This window comes from Nannospalax galili, unplaced genomic scaffold (assembly GCF_000622305.1).
Source record: "Nannospalax galili isolate Female #2095 unplaced genomic scaffold, S.galili_v1.0 scaffold341, whole genome shotgun sequence".
Lineage (NCBI taxonomy): Eukaryota > Metazoa > Chordata > Mammalia > Rodentia > Spalacidae > Nannospalax > Nannospalax galili.
This window is the reverse complement of record NW_008346082.1, coordinates 1,343,796-1,368,025: the sequence shown is the minus strand read 5'-3', so window position 1 is coordinate 1,368,025 and position 24,230 is coordinate 1,343,796. Positions and strand designations below refer to the sequence as shown.

At 49.5% G+C, this 24,230-nt stretch overlaps 2 protein-coding genes across 5 annotated transcripts in view; both read right to left on the bottom strand.

The window, feature by feature from the left end:
* Positions 1-17,178: 17,178 nt before the first annotated feature.
* Positions 17,179-19,120, bottom strand: Rpp25l (ribonuclease P/MRP subunit p25 like). Of its 3 annotated transcripts, none has more exons than XM_008842438.3 (2): positions 19,020-19,120; positions 17,179-18,390 (listed from the first exon to the last, which is right to left on the bottom strand). In XM_008842438.3, exon 2 carries the CDS (start codon positions 18,351-18,353, stop codon positions 17,862-17,864), a length of 492 nt encoding a protein of 163 aa, XP_008840660.1. In that variant the 5' UTR covers positions 18,354-18,390; positions 19,020-19,120; the 3' UTR covers positions 17,179-17,861. The 3 variants fall into 3 exon arrangements, with proteins under 3 accessions (XP_008840660.1, XP_029423835.1, XP_008840661.1); XM_029567975.1 differs by lacking the exon at positions 19,020-19,120 and adding an exon at positions 18,657-18,784; XM_008842439.3 differs by lacking the exon at positions 19,020-19,120 and adding an exon at positions 18,643-18,773.
* A 1,131-nt stretch (positions 19,121-20,251) lies between these two features.
* Dctn3 (dynactin subunit 3) overlaps positions 20,252-24,230 on the bottom strand; it is a 9,542-nt gene continuing 5,563 nt past the window's right edge. Inside the window, exons 4-8 of one of the 2 annotated variants that reach the window (XM_029567974.1) lie at positions 22,528-22,611; positions 22,218-22,259; positions 21,562-21,620; positions 20,741-20,800; positions 20,252-20,571 (exon numbers count right to left, since the gene is read on the bottom strand). In XM_029567974.1, coding sequence (XP_029423834.1) covers positions 20,482-20,571; positions 20,741-20,800; positions 21,562-21,620; positions 22,218-22,259; positions 22,528-22,611 — 335 coding nt within the window. In that variant the 3' untranslated portion in view covers positions 20,252-20,481. The remainder of the gene's footprint in view (positions 20,572-20,740; positions 20,801-21,561; positions 21,621-22,217; positions 22,260-22,527; positions 22,612-24,230) is intronic. The other variant, XM_008842437.2, reaches the window with a different exon arrangement.

Below are 24,230 nucleotides of genomic sequence, written 5' to 3'. Positions count from 1 at the left end.
AGCGCAAAGGAGAAAGGGATGCCAGAGACGGAGAATGAAATGTCCACCCCCATCTCCACCCCCTTGGATTTTTCAACTAGCCTTTGACCCGTAATCCCTGGGCCTTGCCCCTCCAGGGAACTGCTCCGTGGCTGAGGGCTAGAGAGGGGAAATATCTCGCTGTTTCTTCACACCCTTCCCCAGCAGGCTGCCTACAGCGACCGGGCCCTTTCCCAACAAATGCCTCAGAGACTCTGTTGCGGAGGAAAACCCTTCCCGCCACTGCTGGGGCTTTTCGCTTTCACTTCCACGGCCGGCAGTAGAATCCTGTCGGTACAACAGTCAGGAGTCAACCACCTCTGAAGCTCAGAGAGGGTCGGCCAGGGCTTGGGGACACACAGCGAGATAGCTGAACCCAGCAGAGGTCCAGAACACAATCACCCATAGTAGATGTTCTACATCTGGCCTCTCTGGACCCGCCTCAGGTTCCCAGGCTGCAGACCCCAACAAGATAGTGGGCTGAGGGACGAAATCTGAAGGAGCAGTGGTGGTGGGGAAATTCCTTTTCTTCCCACAGCTAGGCCTGCACAAGGTTAGTTGCTCGGGAGGGGCTGATAGGCCTAGGACCTCACACTGCTCTGGGGACAGACAAACGGACATGGAGATCGGCGGGTTGCGCGTGGACGGACGTGACCTCCGGATGCTGCAGTCAGGATGGGAGCAGTCAGGAATACCGCCTGACCAACGTCCCCTTGCCACTCGGGCACCGGGAGGCTGCCCTCCGCAGGCCCCCGGTGCCGGTCAGCGTTCGCACCAGACGTTCCGAGTCCAGGAACCCGACGTGTCAGTGTGTGGGAAGGTAAGGGATGAGGACAGACTCACGTCGGACCTGGGGGGAGGGGGTATCTGCTGGTCAGCAGCTCCTGGAGCTGGACCAGCGACCTCTCTCGCTTCCCCGTGGCCGCAGCGGCACCTGGTGGGCAAAATGGGATGTGCGTTCCCCTTGGGCAAGAGACACATGCTCGTTGCTGAGGCCTTGAGGACCCAAGGAACAAGGACGGTGCTGTCCTCCCCTCCATCCTACCCTCACCTGGCTCAGTACCGACTGTCCTCCCACGCAGCTGGGGCAACAGAGTACTGGAGAGTTTCAGCTCCCACCACTTCGGACGCCCTATCTGCGCACTACGTTCAAAGCTGAAGCCTGTGCCCCAGGTAGAGCTAGGCTGCTTAGCAGGGCTCCACTGCCCTGCACGAGCCAGCCGGCTGCGTCCCAGCTCCAGCTTTCCTCCACGAGCCTATTCCTGGTCACCCCATCTCTGCGCCAGCCCCTCTCTTATCCTTAAGGTAGACCCCACTTCATAGATACGCTCACTCCAACCTTACCTCAGCAGTTTTACCGCCACTTCATCTTCACCATCTGCCTTGCCTGTGAGGGAGTGACAGGATGATACACCCCAGACCAGATCTCCAGGATAATGGGGATCCCAGATTTTTTTAAAAAAAATATTAAACTGGGTGTGGTGGTGCACGCCTTTAATACCAGCACTCGGGAGGCAGAGACAGGAGGATCTCTGAGTTCAAGGCCAGCCTGGTCTGCATAGTTCCAGGACAGCTGGGGCTACAGGGAGACCCTGTCTCAAAAAGACCCCCATATATATATATATATATACATATAATTTATTTTATTTTATGTGTATGAGTGTATTGCCTACATGTATGTTAGGTGCACCCAGGTCATGGAGGTCAGAAGAGGGCATTGCATTCCCTGTAACTGGAGTTAAGGACAGTTGTTAGCTGCCTTGTGAGCTGGGAACTGAACCTGCTTCTCTGTAAGAGCAGCCAGTGCTCTTAACCTCTCTAGCCTCAGGATCCCAGATTTGGTAAACCTGAGAGGCCTTGGGAAACTGGGGAAGTTATCTTTGACTTTGGGAATTTTTGCAGTGGTAGGAGCTGAACTCAGGGCTTTGGCATACTAGGCAAGTGTGATACCACTGAGCTACATTCCTAGCCCTCTTGGAGTTTATAGCTACAATGCAAAGGAGCATGGTGGCCAGGACTTCCAACTTCACCCTCCATCCTGGCAGGGTGACCTAAACTTGGACACCCCACCCCCACCCCCAGGAGTTGACTGTGTCATTTCAGGCCTTTGGGCAGTGAGGACACTTTCCTGTTTATATTGCTTTGTCCCCAGAAAGGAAAGCCACCTGTGTGGTCTCACCTTTCCAGTGCTCCTTCAGAAAACTGTCTCATTTCTAACCTGTTATGCCACCAGAAGGTTCCACAGTGACGCACGGCCCTAGCTACATAGTTCCACTCCACACAGGTTGTCTTACAAGTGCCAAACACGGGGTCACGAAAAGTCACACTTAGGAGTAAAGTCTGTATGTTCAGCCTCACTATGGTACATCAGGAATCTGGGTTTCTTGCTTGGGCTAAAAGTTTGAGGTCCCAAAAGAGTGGGACTGAGTCCGAAATGGCATATCCACACAGATCCTGCCACACGGCCATAGTACACTGTGTGTCATACAGGCACACACGCAGTCACACACGCTCTCAATCACACTGGGGTTGGCGGGTCGGGGCGGGCTCTGGGAGGCAGTTACGTAAACGCCCTCACAGCCTCCCCTCGCTCCCCCTTACCCGCCCCCCCCTTCCTCGCGCAGCGCAGTGCCAGCGCCCGGGGCGGCTTGGCCGGGGCCCGGGAACAGCTCGGCCTCGCGGAGGCTCCAGGCGCCGAGAAACCCGATCCCGACACAGCCCGGGGCCGAGCCACGGAAGGGGGGCCCATCTGGGAGGCAGTTACGTAAACGCCCTCACAGCCTCCCCTCGCTCCCCCTTACCCGCCCCCCCCTTCCTCGCGCAGCGCAGTGCCAGCGCCCGGGGCGGCTGGGCCGGGGCCCGGGAACGGCTCGGCCTCGCGGAGGCCCCAGGCGCCGAGAAACCCGATCCCGACACAGCCCGGGGCCGAGCCACGGAAGGGGGGCCCAAACCCCCCCCCAACTCAGGGACCAGCCCCCCCCCCCAACATGGACGATCAGTTCCCATCCTGAAACAGCTCCCAGCACCATCCTGGGACACCACCTGGGGCACACTCACGGAGACCACTGCTTCTGTGTGCCCTGACCCTTCCAACCTCTGGTACTAGAAAAGAGCAAGGATTCTCTAAAGGTAGAGATCAGGAGAACTGGAGCCCTAACAGAGAAGCTAAGCATTCAACCTGAAATTACCCCAGTTCCTTGGAACCATCTTTGCTTCCCTCCCCACCAGGGCCCTTCATTCAGCTCTCTGAGAAAGGTTTTCACTACTGCTCCAGGCTCACCTTAGACTTCTGCCTACCTGTCTACCAATTCCAGCACACCCTATCAAAATTCTAAGGTATTCAATAGGTCCAAGGCCTCCTCTCCCTCTCTTTGCTGTTCCTTCTTCTTTCCCATCTGGAAGTTCTAACTCCAGTCTAATCACAGTTCCTCCTGGTTTGCTGAGAAAGAATTCTGAGGGCAAACTAGAAGCATTGGGAACCAAATGCCTGGAAGGAGGAAGAATTAAGGCTCAGGACCCCATCCCCCCAAACCAGGAAGTCATGAGTCTGAAAGGAGGGGAGAGAAGAGCTCTTGCTGCCATCCTCCAATACAGCCCTCACCGCCTCTGCAGCCTAGATTCTGTTTTTCACACTAGTCTTTGAGTGTCCGCTTAGGCTGCTCAGATCCAAGAAGAAAGGGAATTTCCCCCATGTTCTCTGTTAATGAACAAAACATTTCATGTTGAAATTCCTCTCTGCCCCCAGTCCAGAGTCTTTGCCCTCCAGAGCCCCAATATGTCCAAGCAGGGGGACCACTAGGAGGGGTGTCAGTATGAAAGAAAACTCCTAGGAGAAGAACTTACATTGGGGGCATCTTTTAAAATAAATAATTAAAGTGTTTTTTCTTTCTTTCCACTTTTGGCTAAAACTACCCACTCATGTGGCAGCTTCCCAGAAAGGGCGGCGGGAGGGTAGCCGGAGCTGTCCCAAGGCCCAGGACATGGCCCCCCTCTCCTGGGCAAGGAGCCTTCCCGAAGTTGTTTTCCTGGTCTCTTCCTCTTGGATGTTATTTTGATTATTAATCACATTTTCCATCCACAGACTCAGTCCAGACCCCCTCCCCCCCCTGGGGTCAGGACTGGACAGAGGGCGGAGAAGCGGGCTCCAAGGAAGATGAGTTGGGGACAAGATAGGCAGTGACCCTGGCCTTGGCTGACCTGAAAGAGGCTGTCAGTGGCATGTCACAGATCACACCCTCTCCATGCTGGCACATAGTAGGTGCCATCCTTAAGCAATACAAGCGTAACGAATGAACAGGTAGTCTAGCTTTCACAGCACCCACCTGGCATCAGACAGCAAAGCTCTTGGTGTTGGGTTCCTTATGCTACAGACAGGGAAAGGTCCCAAGAATAGGGAGACATCTGCCCAGAGTCACTCAGCAAGTTAGTGCCATTGCCAGGGCAATATCTCAGGAATGCCGACAGCACCTCCTCTGTGTGTGTGTGCGCGCGCACGTGTGTGTGTGTGTGTGTGTGTATCATCTACTATGTGCCAGGCATTGATGTAACTACAGCAGTGAACCAGACTGCCTTTTGAAGCATGTAGAGCAACTGGATTCCATACATAGTTCATGTGCGTATACATTCGTACAACCACTTAGGACACTGCAGGATCTACTAAGCTGAGCATATATATGTAGGTCCTAGGACTCAACATTTCTATTTCCAGGTATATATCTCACAGAAAGGACCAAATATGCTTTATTCATTATAGCCCTACATTGGAAACAACCCAAATAGATAGTGATATAGCCACAGCAGTGGAAAGGAACCAACTACAGCTACGTATAACAACATGGGCAAATCTCAGACAAAATGTTGAGAGGGAGAAAAACAGATGTAGAGGACATTCTGGATGACATCATTTATGTAAAGCTCTAGAACAAATGAAACTAAAATTCAATCTGTAATTTGAACTGCACCCTTAAAATCTATGTACTTTACTGTTTATTTTTTCCTTCAAAAAAATATTTCAGCTGGGTGTGATGGTGGATGGCTTTAATTCTAGCACTCTGAAGACAGAGGCAGGTGGATCTCTGTGAATTCAAGGCCAGCTTGTCTACATAGCAAGTCCCAGTCAAGCCAGGTCTACATAGTGAGACCCTGTCTCAAAAAAAAAAAAAAATCAGGGCTGGAGAAATGGCTCAATGGTTAAGAGCACTGCCTGCTCTTGCAGAGGACCCAGTCTTGATTTCCAGCACCCACATGGCAGCTAACAACTGTCTGTAACTCCAGTTCCAGGGGATCCAATGCCCTCTTCTGTCTTCCTCAGGCACCACACAACCCAGGTGCACTTACACACATGCAGGCAATACACTCATACACATAAAATAAAAATAAATATTTTTTTAAAAATTAAAAAATCTTTTTAAAGTTCCTACCCTATTGGCTCAATCAAGGAAGATGGCTATTTTAAAATATTTTATTTTATTATTTCTATTTAATGTGTATGAGTATATTGCCTACATGTGTGTAAGTGCACCTATGTCATACAATGCCCATGAAGGTCAGAAGAGGGCATTGGATCCTCTGGAACTGAAGTTACGGTTGTTCGTTGCCATGTGGGTGCTGGGAATCAAGCCTGGGTCCTCTGTAAGAGCAGGCAGTGCTCTTAACCACTTAACCATCTCTCCAGCCCCAAGGAAGATGGGTTTGTTTATTTGTTTGTTTATTTAGTCTTTTTGAGACAGGGTCTCCAGCCCCAGCTGGATTGGCACTAGCTATGTAGACCAAGGTAGCCTTGTCTCACAGAGATCTACCCCCCTCTGCCTCCCAAGTCTTGGGACTAAAGGCCTGTGCCACCATGCCTGACTATGCGTATTTTTAAAAGGGCAAAAAAAAAAAAATAAGATAATTGCATAGTTAGTTTACACAAAAGTCCCAGGTCTAACTCCCCAATCTCTCAGTCAAGAAGAGATTCCTAAATGTCTCTTTAGAGAGGTCTAGCCTGAACCCCTTTCTTTTCTTTCCTAGTTCCATACTCCTTTACCTAATAATGGTTACTGTGATTTCTAATTATGGTAAATATGATAATCTAATACCTAGCCAGTTGTGTGGTACCTCTGAGCTCCACAAGGGCAGTCCTGTGACCTCCATCTCTAGATGCTAGGTCTTGCCTGGAACAGGTGATAACAGTTGAAATAGATCTCGTGTGTGTGTGTGTGTGTGTGTGTGTGTGTGTGCGTGTGTGTGTGTAAAATACTGGAAAAGCTGTCTGCCATTGGTGATGTCCAGCTCTCTTTTTAACTTTTTGAGACAGAGTATCACTAAATTGCCCAGGCCTGGCTATGAACTCACTCTGTAGCCCAGGCCTGGCTATGAACTCACTCTGTAGCCCAGGCCTGGCTATGAACTCACTCTGTAGCCCAGGCATCTTCCTGCATCAGTCTTCCAAGTAGCTAGAATCACAGGCCACCAGACCCAGCTTGAAATAGATTTAAATTAATCTCTAAAAAATTATATTTCTAAATCATTTTAAGTAGGTGGAATGAGTGAATGATGCAAGCAAGCAAGACAGCCCTTACCTGTGAAAAGCAAACCTAAGCTCCAGGTGCAGGAAGATGAGCCTCTGTGAAAGGGTTTTCCTTAATAGTGATGAGAAGGGGGTTTAGCTTCTGACCATGAAGACTAAGCAGAGGCCTGGAAGGCAGGCTGAGGCAGCAGTGGCTCAGAGACTACATTCTAATATGCCTTTGGTGCCAAGGCTATGGAGGCCTGGAAGGGCAGAAAGGTGAGGAACAGCATATTCAAGTTTTAGTGAGATCATTGAGCTGCTGTAGAAAGGATCAGATTTCCATCCTGACTGAAATAAGGTCCTGGGACTAGAATGAGACAGCAGGTCCTTGAGGGAATGAGGTCTCAGATACATTTTTCCATCAGCTCCCATAAACCTTGGGAGGAACCCCTGTTAGGTATACCAGAGAACAGGCCCTTGGGCACCTAGCCCTGTGTCTGCTCCCACAACACTCTTCCCCATGGTGATCTCAGGGTCTGGGCTAAGTTTAGAAAGAGAAGGTGGTGGGAGCAGAGGATCCAGATGGGATAGGAGATGGAGAGGGGCAGGGAGTACAAGGAAATTTGAGATCAGGGGACTTTATGTTTTTGAAGAGAAAAACAGGGACACGGACTTGCAAAATCACAGATGCAATTTTTCATTTTACAAAAATTCGCATGAAAGTAATCTGCTGTTCAGATACTGTCTCTCCACCCCAGCAGGCTCTGATTCCCCCTCCCCTTCTCCACAGTGGAGGCATCTGTCCTCAAAAGACTGTCCCCTTCCAGCACCAGTGCAGTCTGACCCTGCTGCCGATAATAGGGCTGAGATTTCCAAGAAGGACTGAGGGTCATGTGTCCCCAAGATTGGTTCTCGCCCTTCACCTCCCATGACTTTATTTCTGACTAGCCTGTGACTCTCTGGGAGGGGATAGAAAGAGAGTGGAGAGAGAGAGAGAGAGAGAGAGAGAGAGAGAGAGAGAGAGAGAGAGAGAGCTAGAGAGAGAGACTCTGAATTCCCCAGAAACTCAACTGTAGTGACTAGGAAGACAAAGAAAATTTAAAAAATTGGAGACTGAATGCTAGAGACACTAAGTCCCAGGGAAATAGAAAGAGGCAGAAGGGGAAGTCCAAAAGAGAAAATTGAGTTAAATTCAGCTCAACAGACATTTATTAGGGCCTACTGTGTGCCAGCCCAGAGGGAACATTGTGTACAAAACACAGACGACTCCCAGGTTTTTGGCATGAGTGTCTGAGAGATGATGGTGCCATTCACAGAGCTGGGAAAGGACAACCTTGACATGTCCAGCCCAAGGGTCTGTGGAATGATGGGTCGCAGGGGCAAGGTTGAGGTTGAGCTGGCTAGATGTATTCAGAGGTTTGTATTCAACAATTCCTGGGGCCTTCTGTGCCAGTATGTGGGCAGGCTTGGGTATTCATCAAAGTCTCAGGCTGACCTGGGCATGATGACAGTCCCAGGGGATGCTAAGATAGATGTCAGGGGGCAGGAGAGGAATGTGGCAAGAGAAGGAGAGGAAGGGAGAGGGGGGTTGAGGTAGAAACCTTGGGGAACTTGATTAAAAGAAAGAGAGGGAGCCAGGTGGATGTGGTGGCGCATGCCTGCAGCTTCAGCACTTGAAAGCCAGAGGAAGGAGATGAAATTCAAGGCAAGCTTTAGCTACATAGGGCCAGCCTAGACTCTATGAAATCCTCTCTCAAAGCAATCAAAATTAAACAAAACCACCAACATGCCAAAAGCTAATACAGGAAGATTGCTGTGAATTTGAGGCCACCCTGGCCTACATAGTGAGATCTTATCTCAAAATAACATCAAACCAAATGAAACAAACAGAGAAGGAAGATGAAGGACTCCCAGAAGACAGGAACTATGTGGCAGACTCAGAGGTACAAGAGCCTATGATCAGAGTTGTCACAAAGCTTTAAAAGTAGCTTAGCGTCAGGCATGGTGGTACATGCCTTTAATCCCAGCACTCAGGAGGCAGAGGCAGACAGATCTTTGTGAGATCAAGACCAGTCTGGTCTACATAGCTAGTTCCAGGCCAGCTGAGGCTACAAGGAGACCCTGTCTCAAACAAAGCAAAACAGAAAAAGTAGCTTAGTTGCTGGGCATGGTGGTACATACCTTTAGTCCCAAGCACTTTGGAGGCAAGGGCAGGAGGATCTCTGTGAGTTCAAGGCCAGCTTGGTCTACATAGTGAGTTCCAGGCCAGCCAGAGTTACATAGTGAGACCCTGTCTCAAAAAGTAAGTAGCTTGGTGAGACTAATAAAGAGTCCTGGGTTTTAGCAGCCAGGAGGGGGATGGAGCCAGCAGGACCAAGATGGAACCACAGAGCTATTCTGTAGACCCATCCACAGGGGCTTATGAGCAGAGTGTAGACCACTCCTTCCCAGCCTCCCACTATTTCTAGGAAGTGTTCTTGGTATGGGGCCTTCACTCAGCCAAGGCACAGGGGCAGAAGAGAAGGCTCCCCCACCCCCAGACCCTAGACCTCTACACCTGATCCCCTGGTATCTGGTCTTCCCAAGAGGCTCCTGAGTCTTCCTCAAAGTCAGAAGCATGCAGTGGTCTGGGAACCCTGGGGACCCTGAGAGTAATTGAAACCAGGACTAAGACATTAGAAACCATAACGCCAACTCCCTGGCTCCCCCAAGATAGCTCCTGGTTTTCTTCTTACCCTGATCCTCTCTGCTGTTGACAGCCAGCTCTTTCAGGCCCCCACCAGCTGGGCCACTGACCCTCCTCCCCAAACCAACTAGAAGGGACCTCTAACCAGAAGGCACCCAAAGTCAGCCCTTAGGGACCTTGTCTCTGTGCTTAGAGAACCTCACTGCATATTAGGTTAACCTCCTCATTTTGAAGTGTCCCAAATTCTAGTCTTAATTCCTTTTTGCAGAGCCTTTCCTAAGGGGTAGAAATCAGACAATGGGAAGGATTTCTCAATAGTGAAAGAGAAAAGGGGGAGGTAGATGTGGGGCAGAGGTGCCCCTCAACCAAGCAGGTACTCAATAAATACATGGAAAAGAAAGAATAAGTCTCAAAGCCTGGGGCCTGTTGCAGGGAGCCATTGGCTGGCTGATCTGGAGCAGCTTTAAGAGGAGAAGGAGGGTCAGCTAAGGCGTTCCATGGTGTGGGGTCCCTTCCTATGTCTGCCTTTGCTCTGCTATCTCCTCCTGGCCTTCTTTTCCTCCCTCTGTGTCTGACAGGAAGGCCCAGGAGCATTTTTTTGTCAGCCTGATGGGAAGGCCCTTCCCCCTGAACAGCTGCCTGATGATTCCAGGATTTCTAGATTCCCCAAAAGGGCTGATGTGGGAATCTGTCCCCACCACTATGTCGGTCTCTCTCCCAGGCTCTCAGACCGAAGGGTTCGAATACCCGCTCCACCACTTACTGTCCTTGAGGCCTTAAGCAAGTGACTTAATGTCTCAATTACCTTAGAAGTAAATGAGCCTCAATTACCTCAGAAATAAAATGGGATCATAATAGTGCCTATTTCCTAAGACTGTTAAAAAGATTAAGTTAAATGAGATAATCCAGTCACGTGTATAGTATTAGGCCTGGCAAGCACTAACCTCTTTTACCTGTTGGTTTTGTTCATGTCTCTGGGTCTTCTCTGTCAATCTTTCTCTCATCTGTCTATGTTATCCCTTATCTCTGTCTTGACTGTCTCTGTCTTTCCATCTCTCTCCTGATCTCCTGCTTTCCCTGTGTTTAGCACTACAGACCTACAGCACCACCCACCCCACAGTTTCACCCTCTGGCACAACTAGGGTGGGCTGTGGTATGGGGGAGCTTTCTAATTCAAACATGGGGTTCCTGGTAGGATCATGCCTGGGCCTGAACATGGGTGAATCACAGTTGGTGGGAAAAATGCTCTGGTCTACGGCCCTTCCTGGCTGGGTAGGCGAGCTGGGGGCTTTGGCCCCACCGCCTCTTGGAGGAGGGGGACTTGTCCCGACTGCTTCGGCCACCCCCACACCTGGGTCTAGGCCAGATCCCCCACAACTAGTGCCTTCCTGGAGGTAAGGCAACCTGCCCAGAGCCTCCCCATAGGATGGCTTATCCACCCTCAAAACATTCTAGAACCTCCCATATCCCATCCCAAACCTTGCATGGAAGCATAGATAGATCCCCTTCATAGATCTCATCTCTTCTGACTCTGTCTCCTCAAATTTGACCCATGACTTGCATAAGTTTGCATTCCTGTGGCTGCCAGAGATAGGAAACCATAAGGGGCTCTTCACCTGGCCAAAGACCTCCTTCTTGAGATTGGGACACTGTGTCACTGTGGATTGATAAAAGCAGGAGGTCATGGCATAGAATAGATATTCATTGAATATAAACCAAATGAAGGAGAGGCAAACAGAGGACCCCAGACAAGGAATTGGATGGCTGAGGCCATACCAGGCAGGGGCCTGGGTAGACCACGGAAAGGCTGCTGTTTAACTTTGTGGCTCAAAAAGGAGTCTTCATTGGGGGCCAGGATAGGTCTCAACTAGCCCCAGACACCCCCACACCTGGGCCCCAGCCAGACCCCTCACGTCAGCTCTTGGGCAGAGGGCCAGATGGGCAAGCAATTAAGACTCTTCTCTCATTTCTCTATTCTCAACACATCATTGCCTCAAGGTGCCCACCAGCTCCAAGGGAAGATAAACCCAGAGAGGCAGAAACACTGAGCACAGTCACACAGCAGGCAGAGGCTGGGATAGCCAGCCAGGGCCTGTCATGGGAATCTTGTGTCAATACTCTGACAGGGCCCAGATTCAAAACAGGATATATATATATATTTTTTTTTTTGGTGGGGAAAATATGTGGGAATCCTTGAACATGTGGGCAGCTGGGCCAGGGGTATCCCATCAGGCAAGGACAGATGTGCAGCTTCCTGTCTTTCCCATCAGAGACAAGCTGTGGGACAAAAGGTTTAGAAGACAGAACCAGAGCAATTGAAAAGAGACAGACTCTCAGAGATAGACACAGAAACAGAGCCATGGGCCGATATGTGAGACAGATGCAGAGTGACTGGGAGATGCAGGAGGGAAAGCCATGGAAGTAAAGACCTAGAGATAGAGACTGGGAGAGACAGGAAGTAGAGACAGACAAGGTTTCATTAACAGAGCAACAATGGCACGGAGAAGATACAGGGAGAGAAACGGGGGCAGGGCAAAGGAAGAGGAGGAAGAGAAGGACAGAGGGGGAGAGAGAGAGATCAAAGCGAGGCATGCAGAGAGACAAAGACAGAGAGAAGGAAAAAAAAAATCAAAACATCAGGATTGAGAAAAACAGGTGACAGAGGGAAGCCTCCTGGTCCCAGTTTCTCCAGCTTGGTCTCCCCAGGGTGTGCCCACCCCCCTGATTATTCACTTGTTTCTATAGCAACAATGAGGGCAGCACCAAATTTGCATATACATTTACATCCTTTCTATCTGCATAATTCAACAGGTTTCTGTGCATATTCATGAGACAGAATGAAGGTGACTCCTAATTCCTGCTCAAAATCTGGCTTTGGTGCCCCCTGCCTGCAGTCCATGGTTATAGCTGCAAGCCCTGACCTGAACCTGTAAGACCATGTTGGACATCCCCCCGACCCTCATTCCCCAACCCCTTCTATTTCTAGGCCTTTGTCTTCCGGTTATGCCTCCTCTCTGGCAGACTGCCTCTCTAGACCTCAGTATATGCACGCATACACAGGCATGTGAATTCACTCTGGTAGGTGATGGAAGTTGGCAGGGAGTGACTAATGCTCACCTGTGCTCCCTGACGAAGAAGGCCCCTTAGCCACACTGAGAACATGTGAAAGGGTCATATTGAGAAATGCTGTCATGTAGAATGAACTGAAAGCTGACAGAGCTAATGGAGAGGAACCTAGGATGCTGTGGCCTCTCCATATGAAGGCTGAGGGACTCTGGTTCTAGCCAGAATAATCAGGAGCTAGGAAAAAGCTCAAAATAACAGAGGGGGTACAGTAGGTCTAGTGGGGCAGTGGGTACCAAGAACCCTTTCAGAGTGAAAGGCACTGAATGCCCTTGTGGGCTAGAAGAACTTCTCAGGACCTGTCCTAGTCATAATTCTGGCCTCCCTGCTTCTTCCTGGCTCTCTACAACAGCTTCCTCACTACTGTTTCTGCTCTGCCTTCTCCATCCACTCAGCAAGCTGTAGCATCCAGAGTACTCACTCTAAAAGTCTGATATTTCACCTCATGCCTGCCTCAGAACCTTTAGTAATCTCCCATCACTCCTAAAATAAGTCTAAGCTTCTTGGCCAGGCACACGTCTTCCACTGTGGCCTCAGCCATCTCTGAGACTCATTCCCTCATGGTCCCTTTCTTGAGCTTCATTCACCGGCGATCATGCTCATGCTTCTCACCTGTCTTGGCTGGTGATTTGACTTCACCTAGAATGTCCTTCTCATTTCTCTCCAGCTCATTAGTCTTTAAGCGTCTACACAGGCATTGTCTCTGCTTCTTTGAAGTTTTGCCTGTCTCTAAATGATGGACGAGGGGCTCCGGTTTCTGCAGTAATGAACTTCCTGAATCTGTGTACCTATCACACTTGTCATAGTCCTGAAGGTGAAATACTGAAGTGATATAATAAGTGTCTATAACTCACACTGAGTTCTGAGCTCAATGACTAGGTTTGCTACACTGTGAATAATCATTAGTTGCCTTTTAGATGACTGAGATGTTACTCAGCTTATTAAGGGCCAGATTCAAGCCTAGACTGTTTTGCTTCTATCTTGGGACATCTAGAAAATTTGAAGAGGGAATAGATGGGTTATTCCTTTGCAAATTCTGCCATCTTGTGTTCACATACAGAAGTACACAATCAGAGCATCATCTATCAGTGCAAAGGAAGCTGAGGATGCTCAACAAAATCAGGCCTGGTTCCTGAGCTCTGGGTTGGGTGGTCCAGTCAGGTAGTAGAGTGGGGAAGTAGGCCCTAAGGGAGTTTTGAGAGGTCGGTGTCACTATCTTTGATAATTTTTTGGTGTTTTGTCTTGTTTTTTGAGACAGAATCTTCCTCTGTAGCCCATGCTGATTTGGTATTCACTATGTAGCCCAGGATAGCCTCAAATTCATGGCCATTTTCCTGCTTTGGCCTCCCAAATGCTAGGAATACAGGCATAAGCTACCAAACCTGGTTTGGAATACTCTTGAACTTAAAGGCAGAATGGCTAGGTTCAAAGTCAGAGGAAGAAAATCTCATGGTGCTTGGGAGGAGGTGAGGTCAGAACCCAGGGTCCAAGACCAAACCAAAGATGGACAAAGTTACTAGTGACAGCCAAGTGGGGGTGAGGTGGGGGGGTTCCTTAAAGTTATTCAGTGAATAAATCTAGATCTCTATTCTGGGGATGGGGAGCTACGGGAGCAGGGAATGACAGGGCCAAATATGGGTGTGGCCACACACTTGGAGGCTCAACATCCATTTGTTATTATTTTGTTTTTTGAGACAGGGTCTCACTATGTAGCCCTGACTGGTTTAGGACTTGCTATGTAGCCCAGGCTGGCTTCAAACTCACAGAAATCTGCCCACTTCTGCCTCCTGGGTGCCGGGATTAAAGACATGTGCTACCATGCCTGGCAAATTCTTTAAAAAAAATTATTTGTGTATGTTTTGCCTGCATGTATGTGCACTACATGCATACAGAGGGTGTTGGATCCCCTGAACTAGAGTTAAGGGCAGTTGCTGGGAACCAAACCTGGATCCTTTATAAGAGCAGCCAGTGCTCTTAACTGCTGAGCCATCTCTCATTCCTTCATTAAATATTTACTGCACACCTACTGTGCTAAGTGATGTTCAAGATTGTTAGGTTGTATCAGTGAATAAAAGACACCCGACAATTTGGTGCTTACTTTCTCACTGGGAGACAATAAACAAAAATACTAGTTTAAAGAAGTAAATTATATTTAGGTGGGAAAAAAAGTATAAAAAGGGATAGTACTAGAAAGATGGCTCAGTGAGTAAAGGCGCTTGCTGCCAAGCCTGACAATTGAGTTTGATTTCCAGGTCCCACATGATGGAAGGAGACAACGGCCTCTTGCAAGTTCTCCTCTGACCTCCATATTCATGCTGTAGCATGTGCAGGCCCCCATACAATAAATAAATGTAATAAAAAAATTTAAACCCTTTCTTTGGATTTCTAGCCTCTAGAACTGTGGAACAGTCTGTTCTAAGCTACTCAGTTTGTGCCCTAGGAAACTAACATAGTTAGCTACACTTTTCTATCCCTTTATGATATTCCATCCCACCTACCCCAGGTATCTTCATGAGGCCCTCCAGGCCACTGAACCCTGTGTGCTTTTTAACTTCTTCCCAGCTCAGTGCGGGTACCTTGGACCCTTCAATGCGTGTACTCTCTTACTATTCTTAAATAATCTTCATTTGTTCCTGCCTGTCTCAACCTCCCTGTAGAATATGACATCTTCACCTGGTGGATACTGCTGGAGCTCAACATGCCACTAACAGTACAAGGTCACAGTTATCAGCTTACACTGGACTTTTAGCCTTGCCTGGCCATCTTCGTGTACCCTCCTGTAATCTCTCCCATTGCTACACTATCTCATACTTTCTCCCCCCCACCCCCACTATTTCTCACCTCTCTCAGCTGTAGAGCTTCAGGAAGAGCATACCTCTGAGCTCCCTCCTGTCCTAACTTCATCTTCACATCATGTGTGTACTTCTCTGCACTCTATTCCTTCTTTCCTGTTACAGGAAGTCATCTCTGCTCCTGTTTCTTGAAAGGACTGTCTCCACACCTCCTGACCTTTCCTTCCAAGGATTATGGAAGCAGAGCCATATTTACTCTAGATGAAGGAGAAACGGGGAAGTAAAGAATCTCACACCTTAGGCTCTTTCCTAAGCGTGGGCAGACATTCTCACTCTCAAGATCCCATCTCTGGCATTCCTCCTGCATAGCCTGCCGGATACACTAGGCCAAGGGGGAGAACACCTTAGAATTGCCAGCCATCCCTCTGTGGCCTATATCCTGATTCTGAGCTAGAGAATGTGCCCTTCCAAGAGATTTGGATCACATGTTTCCCACATTACCTGTCCCATCATCCTGGGGATCTCAATAAGCAGCCCAATTAGGAGTCCTTCCCTGGCCTCCAGAGCTTGCAAAGCCACCCTACCAAATAACCTCTACAGCATTAAGTCACTCTGCTTATTACATGTGATCCCTTTAATTGGTCATAGAAAAATGATCAGTATGAGGGGCTACGTCAAAAACATCAATAGCCTGCAGGGCAATGGGGCCCAAACTTCTGGAAACCCCATGACACTGAGAACTGCCGATGGCAGAAGATGCAGTTGAAAATGTTGTTCAGAGAAGTGCATGGTGGCACACATGTGAGAGGGCCAGTAGGTAGAAGCTGAGGGGCCAAAACCTTGACTCCTCAGCTAAATGGAGAACTGAGGTCAGATGATAGGAAAACATCAGGTACCACAGCGGCCCCTTTAGTGGTAGGTTAGGTATTTCAGGACCATCTGCATTTTAAAAAAAGACTATTTTTATTTTATGTGTGACTACATATATGTATGTGTACCATGTGTGTGTGCCTGGTGTCTGCAGAGGCCAGGAGAATTAGATCCTCTGGAACTGGAGTTACAAGTAGTTGTGAGCTGCTATGTCAGTGCTGGGAATTGAACCTGGATCCTCTACAAGAGCAACAAGTGCTCCTAACCCAGCCATCTCCCCAGCCCCAGGATCATCTACATTTGAAAGGCCTGGCTGAGTAACAGGTTTTACCTCTCAACATCCTGAATCCTCATTACCTGCCTCTTCCCCAATGTCCTTTATATCATTAAAGATGACCCATCTTGGAAAGCAAAGGATGAAGTTTCAAGTTCCGATCACAGTTTGATAGCCTTATGGTCACTCATCGCTCCTTGAAGCCCACATCAAGGCCTCCAGTTCCCCAACTCTCTCTCCCAACATATTGCTCTCTTGCCTGATCTGAGGAAAACATCACTGCAACAGCCTCAGCTTGCTGAGTCCTGCTGCAATATGAATCCAGAAGAGCTCCAGCTTTCCTCATGATTGAATACCCTAGCTACTGGACACATTGGAGAAAATGTTGATTCATAGGAGACCTAGTTGGCTCAATTCTTCAGAGACCACCATTGTCTATTCACTGTCTGTAATCCTGCCCTACTGTCTGGCTACTAACATAACTTTTATCTCTCAGATGCCTGAGGGGAATCTGAATCTAGGACCAAGGTAAGGCAGAAAAAGAACAGCAATGGGTAAAAAGGCAAGGAGAACACGTAAAGAAAAGACATAGGATTGAGATATGCTTTTTTTTTTTCCTTTCTGAGACAGGGTCTCCCTGTAGCCCCAGCTAGCCTGGAACTCACTATGTAGACCAGGCTGGCCTTTAACTCACAGAGATTCACCTGCCTCTGCCTCTGCCCCACTATGCCTGCCATGAAGTATGCTTTTAAAGTAAGAAAAAAAAGCACTTCTTTCTTGCCCTCTGAAAGCCAGGCCAAGGGCAGGGTGGGGGTGGGGGAGCCTGGCCTACTTCTATGCTTCTCTGCACCTGTTCCTTAATATTCTTTTCTGTAACTATGAAAAAAAAGGAAAAGAAAAAAGCATGTTTATATACTTGAGCTATATGTACATCTCTTTATTCTTTGTAACAACTTTAATGAAGAAAGCACCATTGTATCTCTACAGATGAGAGCACTAAGGCTCAGAGCAGTAATTTATTCAAGATCACAATGCAAGAGAACCAGGATTAAAACCCAGTTGGGCCAATGCCTGAATCCATGATCCCACTATATTATAACATATGCCACAGATGAGGGAAAATGTCTGACCTGACAGAGTCCCTAAACCTGCCTAAAGCAGGTGGCAAAAAGCCATCCAGGTTATTACTGGAAGTCTTACTGACATTAGATCCACCCAGCAGCCTGTATCTACCCTTCCTGTCTTCAGCCATGAGCTCTCAGGGGAAAGGCAGAGATTCCCATTCCTTTAATCCCACTTCCACACAGCAGGCTAAACAAATGGGCAGAACTTTTATTCCCTTTCTCAGGACCTCTGTCAGAAAAGGCAGATCAGATGTACTGTAGGTCCAGACAGAGTAAGCCCTCCTTAAACAGTTTTCAACTCAGCACAGACCCCCACACTCGTCGTTCTTCTCAGCAGTCCCATCCCACATTCCAGAGGGAAGGGGAAACAGCACTTGGGTGGACTCCAGCCTTGTTGAGACGGCAGTCACAAGTACTTCTCAGAGAAGGCACAGCCATCCCAGGTGTTAAGGTATAGAGTACAGACAGGCTCAGCAGGTCTTCAGGATCGGGTGTCTCGAGCCCGTCTTCGGGGTCGGGGGCCACAGCTGGAGCTGGGCATGGAGCCCAGGCCAGGGGGTGCTCCTGGGGGCTGGTAGCCACACTCACTAGGGTCCAAGGGGTCCCGGCTCAGCAATACCCACACTGCAGGCACGTGACGGCGCACTGTGAGGGGGTCTAGGCCCGTGTCCGGTGATGTTGGGACCCAGCTGTCTTCTGTTTGCAGGAAGCTCAGTTTTGTGAGTTGGTGCAGGCCTGGAACCCGCCGCTTCACAATCTCCGCACAGCTGACAGCCTTTCCTGCAGCGCGGCCAGAACCTGAGAACACCACATGTCTTGTACTACCACCCTCCAACCGACCCAGTGCCAGTCCCAGCAGGTTTCGAATTTTGCTCCCATCTCGGACCCGCATTTCCAGGGTGTCAGGAGGTAGCTGGGGCATTGGGGAAGACGCTGGGAGCTCTACGGAGCCAGCTTTCCGGTAGTGCTCCATCCTGCTCCTGGTGGAGGTGAATCGGTCTTGCTGGGCACTGCAGGAAAGTAGCAGATGAGTGCTAGGAATGCGACCAGCTCCATTCTCCAACCCTCCAGGATGTGGTCCTGTTCCTCACCTCAGACTTCCCAGGAAGGGGGTCACCCCAGTTTCTCAGATACTTTAGACCCAGCCAGTAAGACCTCTCTAGATTCTCCCAGGAGTCCCAAATTCCCCCCAGACAACAGGCTCTCAGGAATACGGCCGGCCTCATCACAAGCTCCCCAGGTCTTGGTCCGGGAGCCCTCACCTAAGAACCCTCACCAGGAACAACAATGGGCGCTCCTCACTAGGCTGCTAAGGCCAAAGGACAAGGCCGCTCACTGTGCTTCCAGAAGGTCAGGCCTCTTAGCCCCTGGCTTCGGGGCCACAGCCATGAGTCCTCACAAAGTGCTGCCCCAAACAGACCCGAACCTGGGGTCCTGAGGCGGGGAAGAGTAGGCCTCATCCCGGGATTCCCGGGGTCGATGGCCTAAAGGCCACGTGGACGCTCCCGAGTAGAGGCGGCACGGAGGGCTGCTGGGGTCACTCCGGAGGCCGGGCGGGTTCCACCGCCGCGTTCGTCAGGCAGCCGGCGTCCCCGTTCCCCACCCCCGAGGCCCCACCCCGCTGGGAACTGGCTCTTACCTCCGGGGCCCGACCTCGCTCGACCCTCAGAGCAGCCAAGATGGCGCGCGGGCCGGGGACGCGCCGAGGCCGCGGGAGCCCGCACGCAGGGGCGGGGCCAAGGGACTCCGGGACGCGGCGGCTGGGACTGACGCCTGGGCCTGGCTGGCCACGCGCGACGCCGGGGCACACCCCAGTGGGGAGAGGGCCCCGCCGGGGAGGGAGCGGCCATCCGACCGGCCCTGCGCCCGAAGAATGGAGACTTGTGCCCATAAGAGTTGGATGGTACCACAGAGGCAAAGGTTGTCCCGTGGACACGAGCGGGCCAGACCCCTGGTTAGAGTTCTGAGCTTCGACCTCATCCTCTTGGCACTGTGCATCCCGGGGTCCTCAATAGGGGCCAAGCCAGTGTGCACAACTCATCAGCCACAGATGATTGGCTGTGTAGGTTGGGTGGATTCGGTAATGGGGGTGAGATACTGGTGACCCTAGGACGGGGCTGTACCCCACACCATAATGACAGTGCTTCTGGCCACCACGGGGGTGTGTCCACAGAGCCTAGTGCAGTGGCGGGCGTATAAATGGCACTCAAATATTTGTCAAATGATTTGTGGAATTAATTCACCAGAGATGGCAAGAGAAATTGAGAAAGAAATTATGTTGGCAGATACTCTAGTTTTAGGGACGAGCAGGCGACGGTTTGGATACAGTAGGATGACTGCTAGTTTCGTGTCAGCATCTGGAATGGGTGGGGTGGCCGGTAGGCAGACGAAGGAGCCAAAGCACTCACACCACAAGGGGGCAGTAGATAGTAGGTGGCGAGTGATGCAAACCCCTTTCTCCCAGCTTTCTCCTCATGCTCCTCTGGCTAATGGTACCAGGTAGGGACATAATGCTGTGCTACCTTGGCTCTGAACGTCCCTGCTTGCTCCTCCTTGCTCCGAGGCCACCTGGTGGGACTGGCTTTCCTCATCTCCCCCAACCCTCTGCAGAGAAGAGACTAGGTGTCCCTACCTATGTCCTCCCTACCTGCTATGGCATCCAATATTTAGAGGGTACTTGGTAAACAAAGGATAAATGGACACACAAATGTCCCATCTATATGGATCAATGATGTGAGAGCATCCATAGAGCTCTACATTGCTTAGTAAGACAGACCATGATCAGTATAGCTCCTGGTCTAATCACAAAGTAGCTTCACAGCTCTGCTCTTCACCACCCTGATCCTCACAACCAGAAATCCAACACACTCCTTCAGGGATCTCTACTGTTTATTCTCACTGGAAATAATACACTGATGGGGAATGCAAGGGTCACAACTCTAAAGGTAACCCAACCACTGACCTCAGAGCCCAAACTGAGCGCAGACAGGAAGTCTTGAATCCAATAAATACAAAGTTGTCTCTGCTTTATTATAAAGGCAGATTGGCACAAGGCCCTGGAGCCTGCCTGCCCTGCCCTGCCTTGGCATGGTGAGCAGCTGTCATTCTTCTGCTGGCTTCACTTGCTTGGCAGCCTCTAGCTGGCAAAGTAGCTCATCCCACTGTACAAACTGCTTGGAGAGAAGCATTGTCTGGTCACAGGTCAAGGTGACAACAAGAGTATGAATGAGGGAGTAGAGATGTTGCATGTGCCCAAAGGGGTAAAGGAGAGAACAGAATGGGATGAGAAAGCATTAGAAGTAGGACAAATAGACCTTGACCAGAATACCCACTATGGGCCTGGCCAAGTGTAAAGGATACAGTCTTGTTGTATTCCTCCAGAAGAGCCTTGGACTCCTCAGTGATCTCTACACACTGGTCCTGTAGGCCAAAGTATATCACAGAAAGGAGTTGGTTAAGACCCCATCTCTCAATGAACTTCCTGCCTCATTATTCCCCATCAAGCCTAGAAAAGATGATGCTTAAACTTAGAGCAAAAGGAGCAAGTTGCAAAATTTGCCTAAGATGGGTGCCTTAAACAGCAGCCCAAAGATTGATGGAAGGGACAGTTAGCCAGACATTAACATTCCCTCCTTTTGTGTCCCTATTTCTAAACCCTCTTTGAACTTGAAAAATGAACTTTAGGGGCTGGAGAGATGGCTCTGGATGCTCTTAGAGAGGACCCAGGTTTGATTCCCATCACCAATATGGAGGCTAAGAACCATCCGTAATTCCAGTTCCAGAGGACCTGACGTCCTCTTCTGACCTCTGTGGGCATTGCACGACACAGGTGCACTTACATACATGCAGGCAATAAATTCATACACACAAAAATAAAATATTAAACTGTTTTAAAAAGAAAAAAGAGCTTTTACCCACAGTCAAGAACTTATCCCCCCCCCACCAGGGATGATTGGGTACCTCTCAACTTCAAACTTCTAGTATCTCAGAATAGCTCTATTCTGGGAGGCAAGATGCCTGGATGTGGTACTATGCAAGCCTCTTCCCTTTGGAAGAATAAACCTCCAAGTTTCTCTTGGACAACAGAGGGTCAGAGACTGCTTCCCCAGGTTGCAAGAGCTGGGGATATGGTGGTGCCTTACCATCTCTACTTTCCCTTCTAGTCCTCTCCCCTTCTATACCTGCTGCTGGATGTGGATCTGGGCCAAGCGCTGCAGGCGGGCAGCATGCTCAGGAACGGCTGTAAAACACAACGCACACTGCCCAGTGATGCTTGTACCCTCCCCTGGGACTGCTCAATAGTCTATTAGGTCTTCGGCAGGATTAAAGTATTGAGTGGAGAAGCTAAACAAACGCCAGGCTTCATCGACCACTGTAGCTGGAGGTGGTGGTGGGGCTCCCTGCCCTTCCCAGCCTTATTCCAGGACCCAAAGGGAAGGGAAGAATAGGTGCCCAGAAGATAAAACCTTAAAAGTCCCCAGGGTTGTTTCCTATCCCACCCAAGTACAGTCAGGTAAAAAGAGCTTGACCTATTATGGGACTTTTCCCTTTGTTCTTAGCCCAGCAGAGCTAGGTCTGCATAGCCTAGGGGACAGGAGCCTATAGGTAGGCTGGGGGTGAATACCAAGTCTCTAAATTGGCCCCTTGGAATCCAACACTGGAAGCTTCAGGCTGTCAGATACTCAAGCAGGGAGTTGATCAGGACAAGAAGGGGGAGCTGGGAAAAACACCTCTAGAGACAGACAAGATGGGTATCTGGATTCAATTAAAGCTACTGCCTGCTTGTCAAAGCCCAGGCCCAGGGACTCTTTTAGTAGTGCAGCAAGAATTCACATACCTGGCAGGAGCTCTGACAATAAAATCTGGGCTCCGCAGTACCCTGAAGGAGAGACGCTGAGTGGGGGGTAGAAAGCAAAAGAAATCTCCAGAGTTGGGCCTGCTAAAGCTTATGCTATTGTCCTTGGGCCCAAATTGTCTGAGGTCCTGGACCTAGGCTCTTGCTTGGAAATTTTAATCATCGTCTGGTGGCAGGTTCCCACAGGGGAGGAATGATAAGGAGCAGATCCAGCATGAGCACAGAGGGATGTCTTGGCCCACCCACCCACCTTCCCAAGCACAATAGAGGCATTGCAGCCCCAGAGAAGTACCTTTGATGGTAGCACTGTCCAGCATGGGTACCAAGGCATCCACTTGTTCCAGGAGTGCAACCTGGGAGAGGATGAACTGCTCCTCTGAAGCACAAAGACAAGATGACAGCTATGACGCAAGCTAGGGCATTGCTACTTTTATGTAAGGGGCTGCGCAGCTGGTCTATGAGCTTTGAGCTGGGGCCTAGAGCTTTGAGCAGAAACGGTGCCCCTGTCCGCTACTTGAGGTGCCTATTCATATCCTGCCCCCACCTTCCTACATGCCTCTGCCTGGTCCATCTTTAGCCTAAAGAACATCACAATCTTATTTTTTCCAAGTTTTAACTCCAGACCCTCTTTTTTCAGCCTCTTGTCAAAAACTCAGCAAATGTTCCTAGGCCACAAGAGACAAAGTACTTTGGAGTTGGTTTCCTAAGCCAGGAGCCCCAGGAATGAGCTGAAAGAAGAGACATGTGGCAGGCTATATCAGGCAGGTTCTCCTTAGTGGCTCTCACAGGCACTGACAATTACAAATGGCAGGAGAGCTGAAACAGCAAGGGAAAGGCCAGTGAGAAGAGTAGTAGGATCTGGGCTGGGTTCTTTATGTGCACTGAAATCCAGAAAGGGGGAAGGTATTCAAGAACAAAGTTATGTGCAAATGCCTGCAGGCAAGAATACTTGTCAATTAGTAAAATAAAAAGAATTTAGTTGGCTGAACTGGAGCAAGACCAAAAGACACAGAGCTGGAAGGGAGGGCAGGCTCAGTGGATGGGACTTTATCTCAATCAAGACTTTATCCTAGCAAGGAGGAGACATTGAGGTTGAAAAGTAGAACAAATGATATGATGGAAATGTGTGTGAAGATGAGTGAGACCGGACAGCATGCACAAAGAAGAGGATGATGATTTAGGAGGCTATACAGCTGCTCATGTGTAAGTGGATGTACACCCTCTAAGACTGCACAGGGAGATGGAGAGGCCCATCTTAGGCCACTCAAGAGTGCCTAAGCTCGGTGCCTGAGTCATTACAATGAATTAGGAGCTTTTGGGAGTTCTGACGGCCCCTCTCAGTAGGAGCTGCCCCTCCTCACCCAGTGCTCAATGTTACATCAGGTCCATTAGTCTCTGGGAGACTGATCTCCCAGCTGAGTTAAAAGCTCGGGTTCCTAAAGCAGAGAATCTGTCTCAACTACCTCTGCTTGTGCTCGTGAGGGCAAAGATTTTCTGGTTCACCACTGTATATCTTACACTCAGTATAAAAGTCTGGATCACAGTAGATAATGAGTTTTCTTTTATTATTATTACTATTATTATTTTTTTATTTTTATTTTATGTGCACAAGTGTATTGCCTGCATGTATGTAAGTGCAATGCCTGCGGAGGTCAGAAGAAGGTGTTGGATCTCCTGGAACTGGAGTTACGGATGGCTGTTAGCTGCTGTGTGGGAACCAAACCCAGGTCCTTTGCAAGAGCAGCCAGTGCTCTTAACCACTGAGCATCTCTCAGCCCATCTTTTTTTTTTTTTCTCCTCTTTTTCTTTTTGGTCCTTTTTTGAAACAGGATTTCTTTGTAGCCACAGCTAGCCTGGAACTCGCTATGGAGACCAGGCTAGCCTAAATCTGACAGAGATCTGCCCGCCTTTGCCTCCAGAGTGCTGGGATTAAAGGTGTGTGCCACCATGGCTAACTTCTTTCCTTTAAAATTTTTTCCTCCTCCTCCTCCTCCT

Coding starts and splice junctions, on each gene's coding strand:
- Rpp25l (XM_008842438.3), bottom strand. CDS start 18,353: ATGGAGCACTACCGGAAAGCTGGCTCCGTAGAGCTCCCAGCGTCTTCC.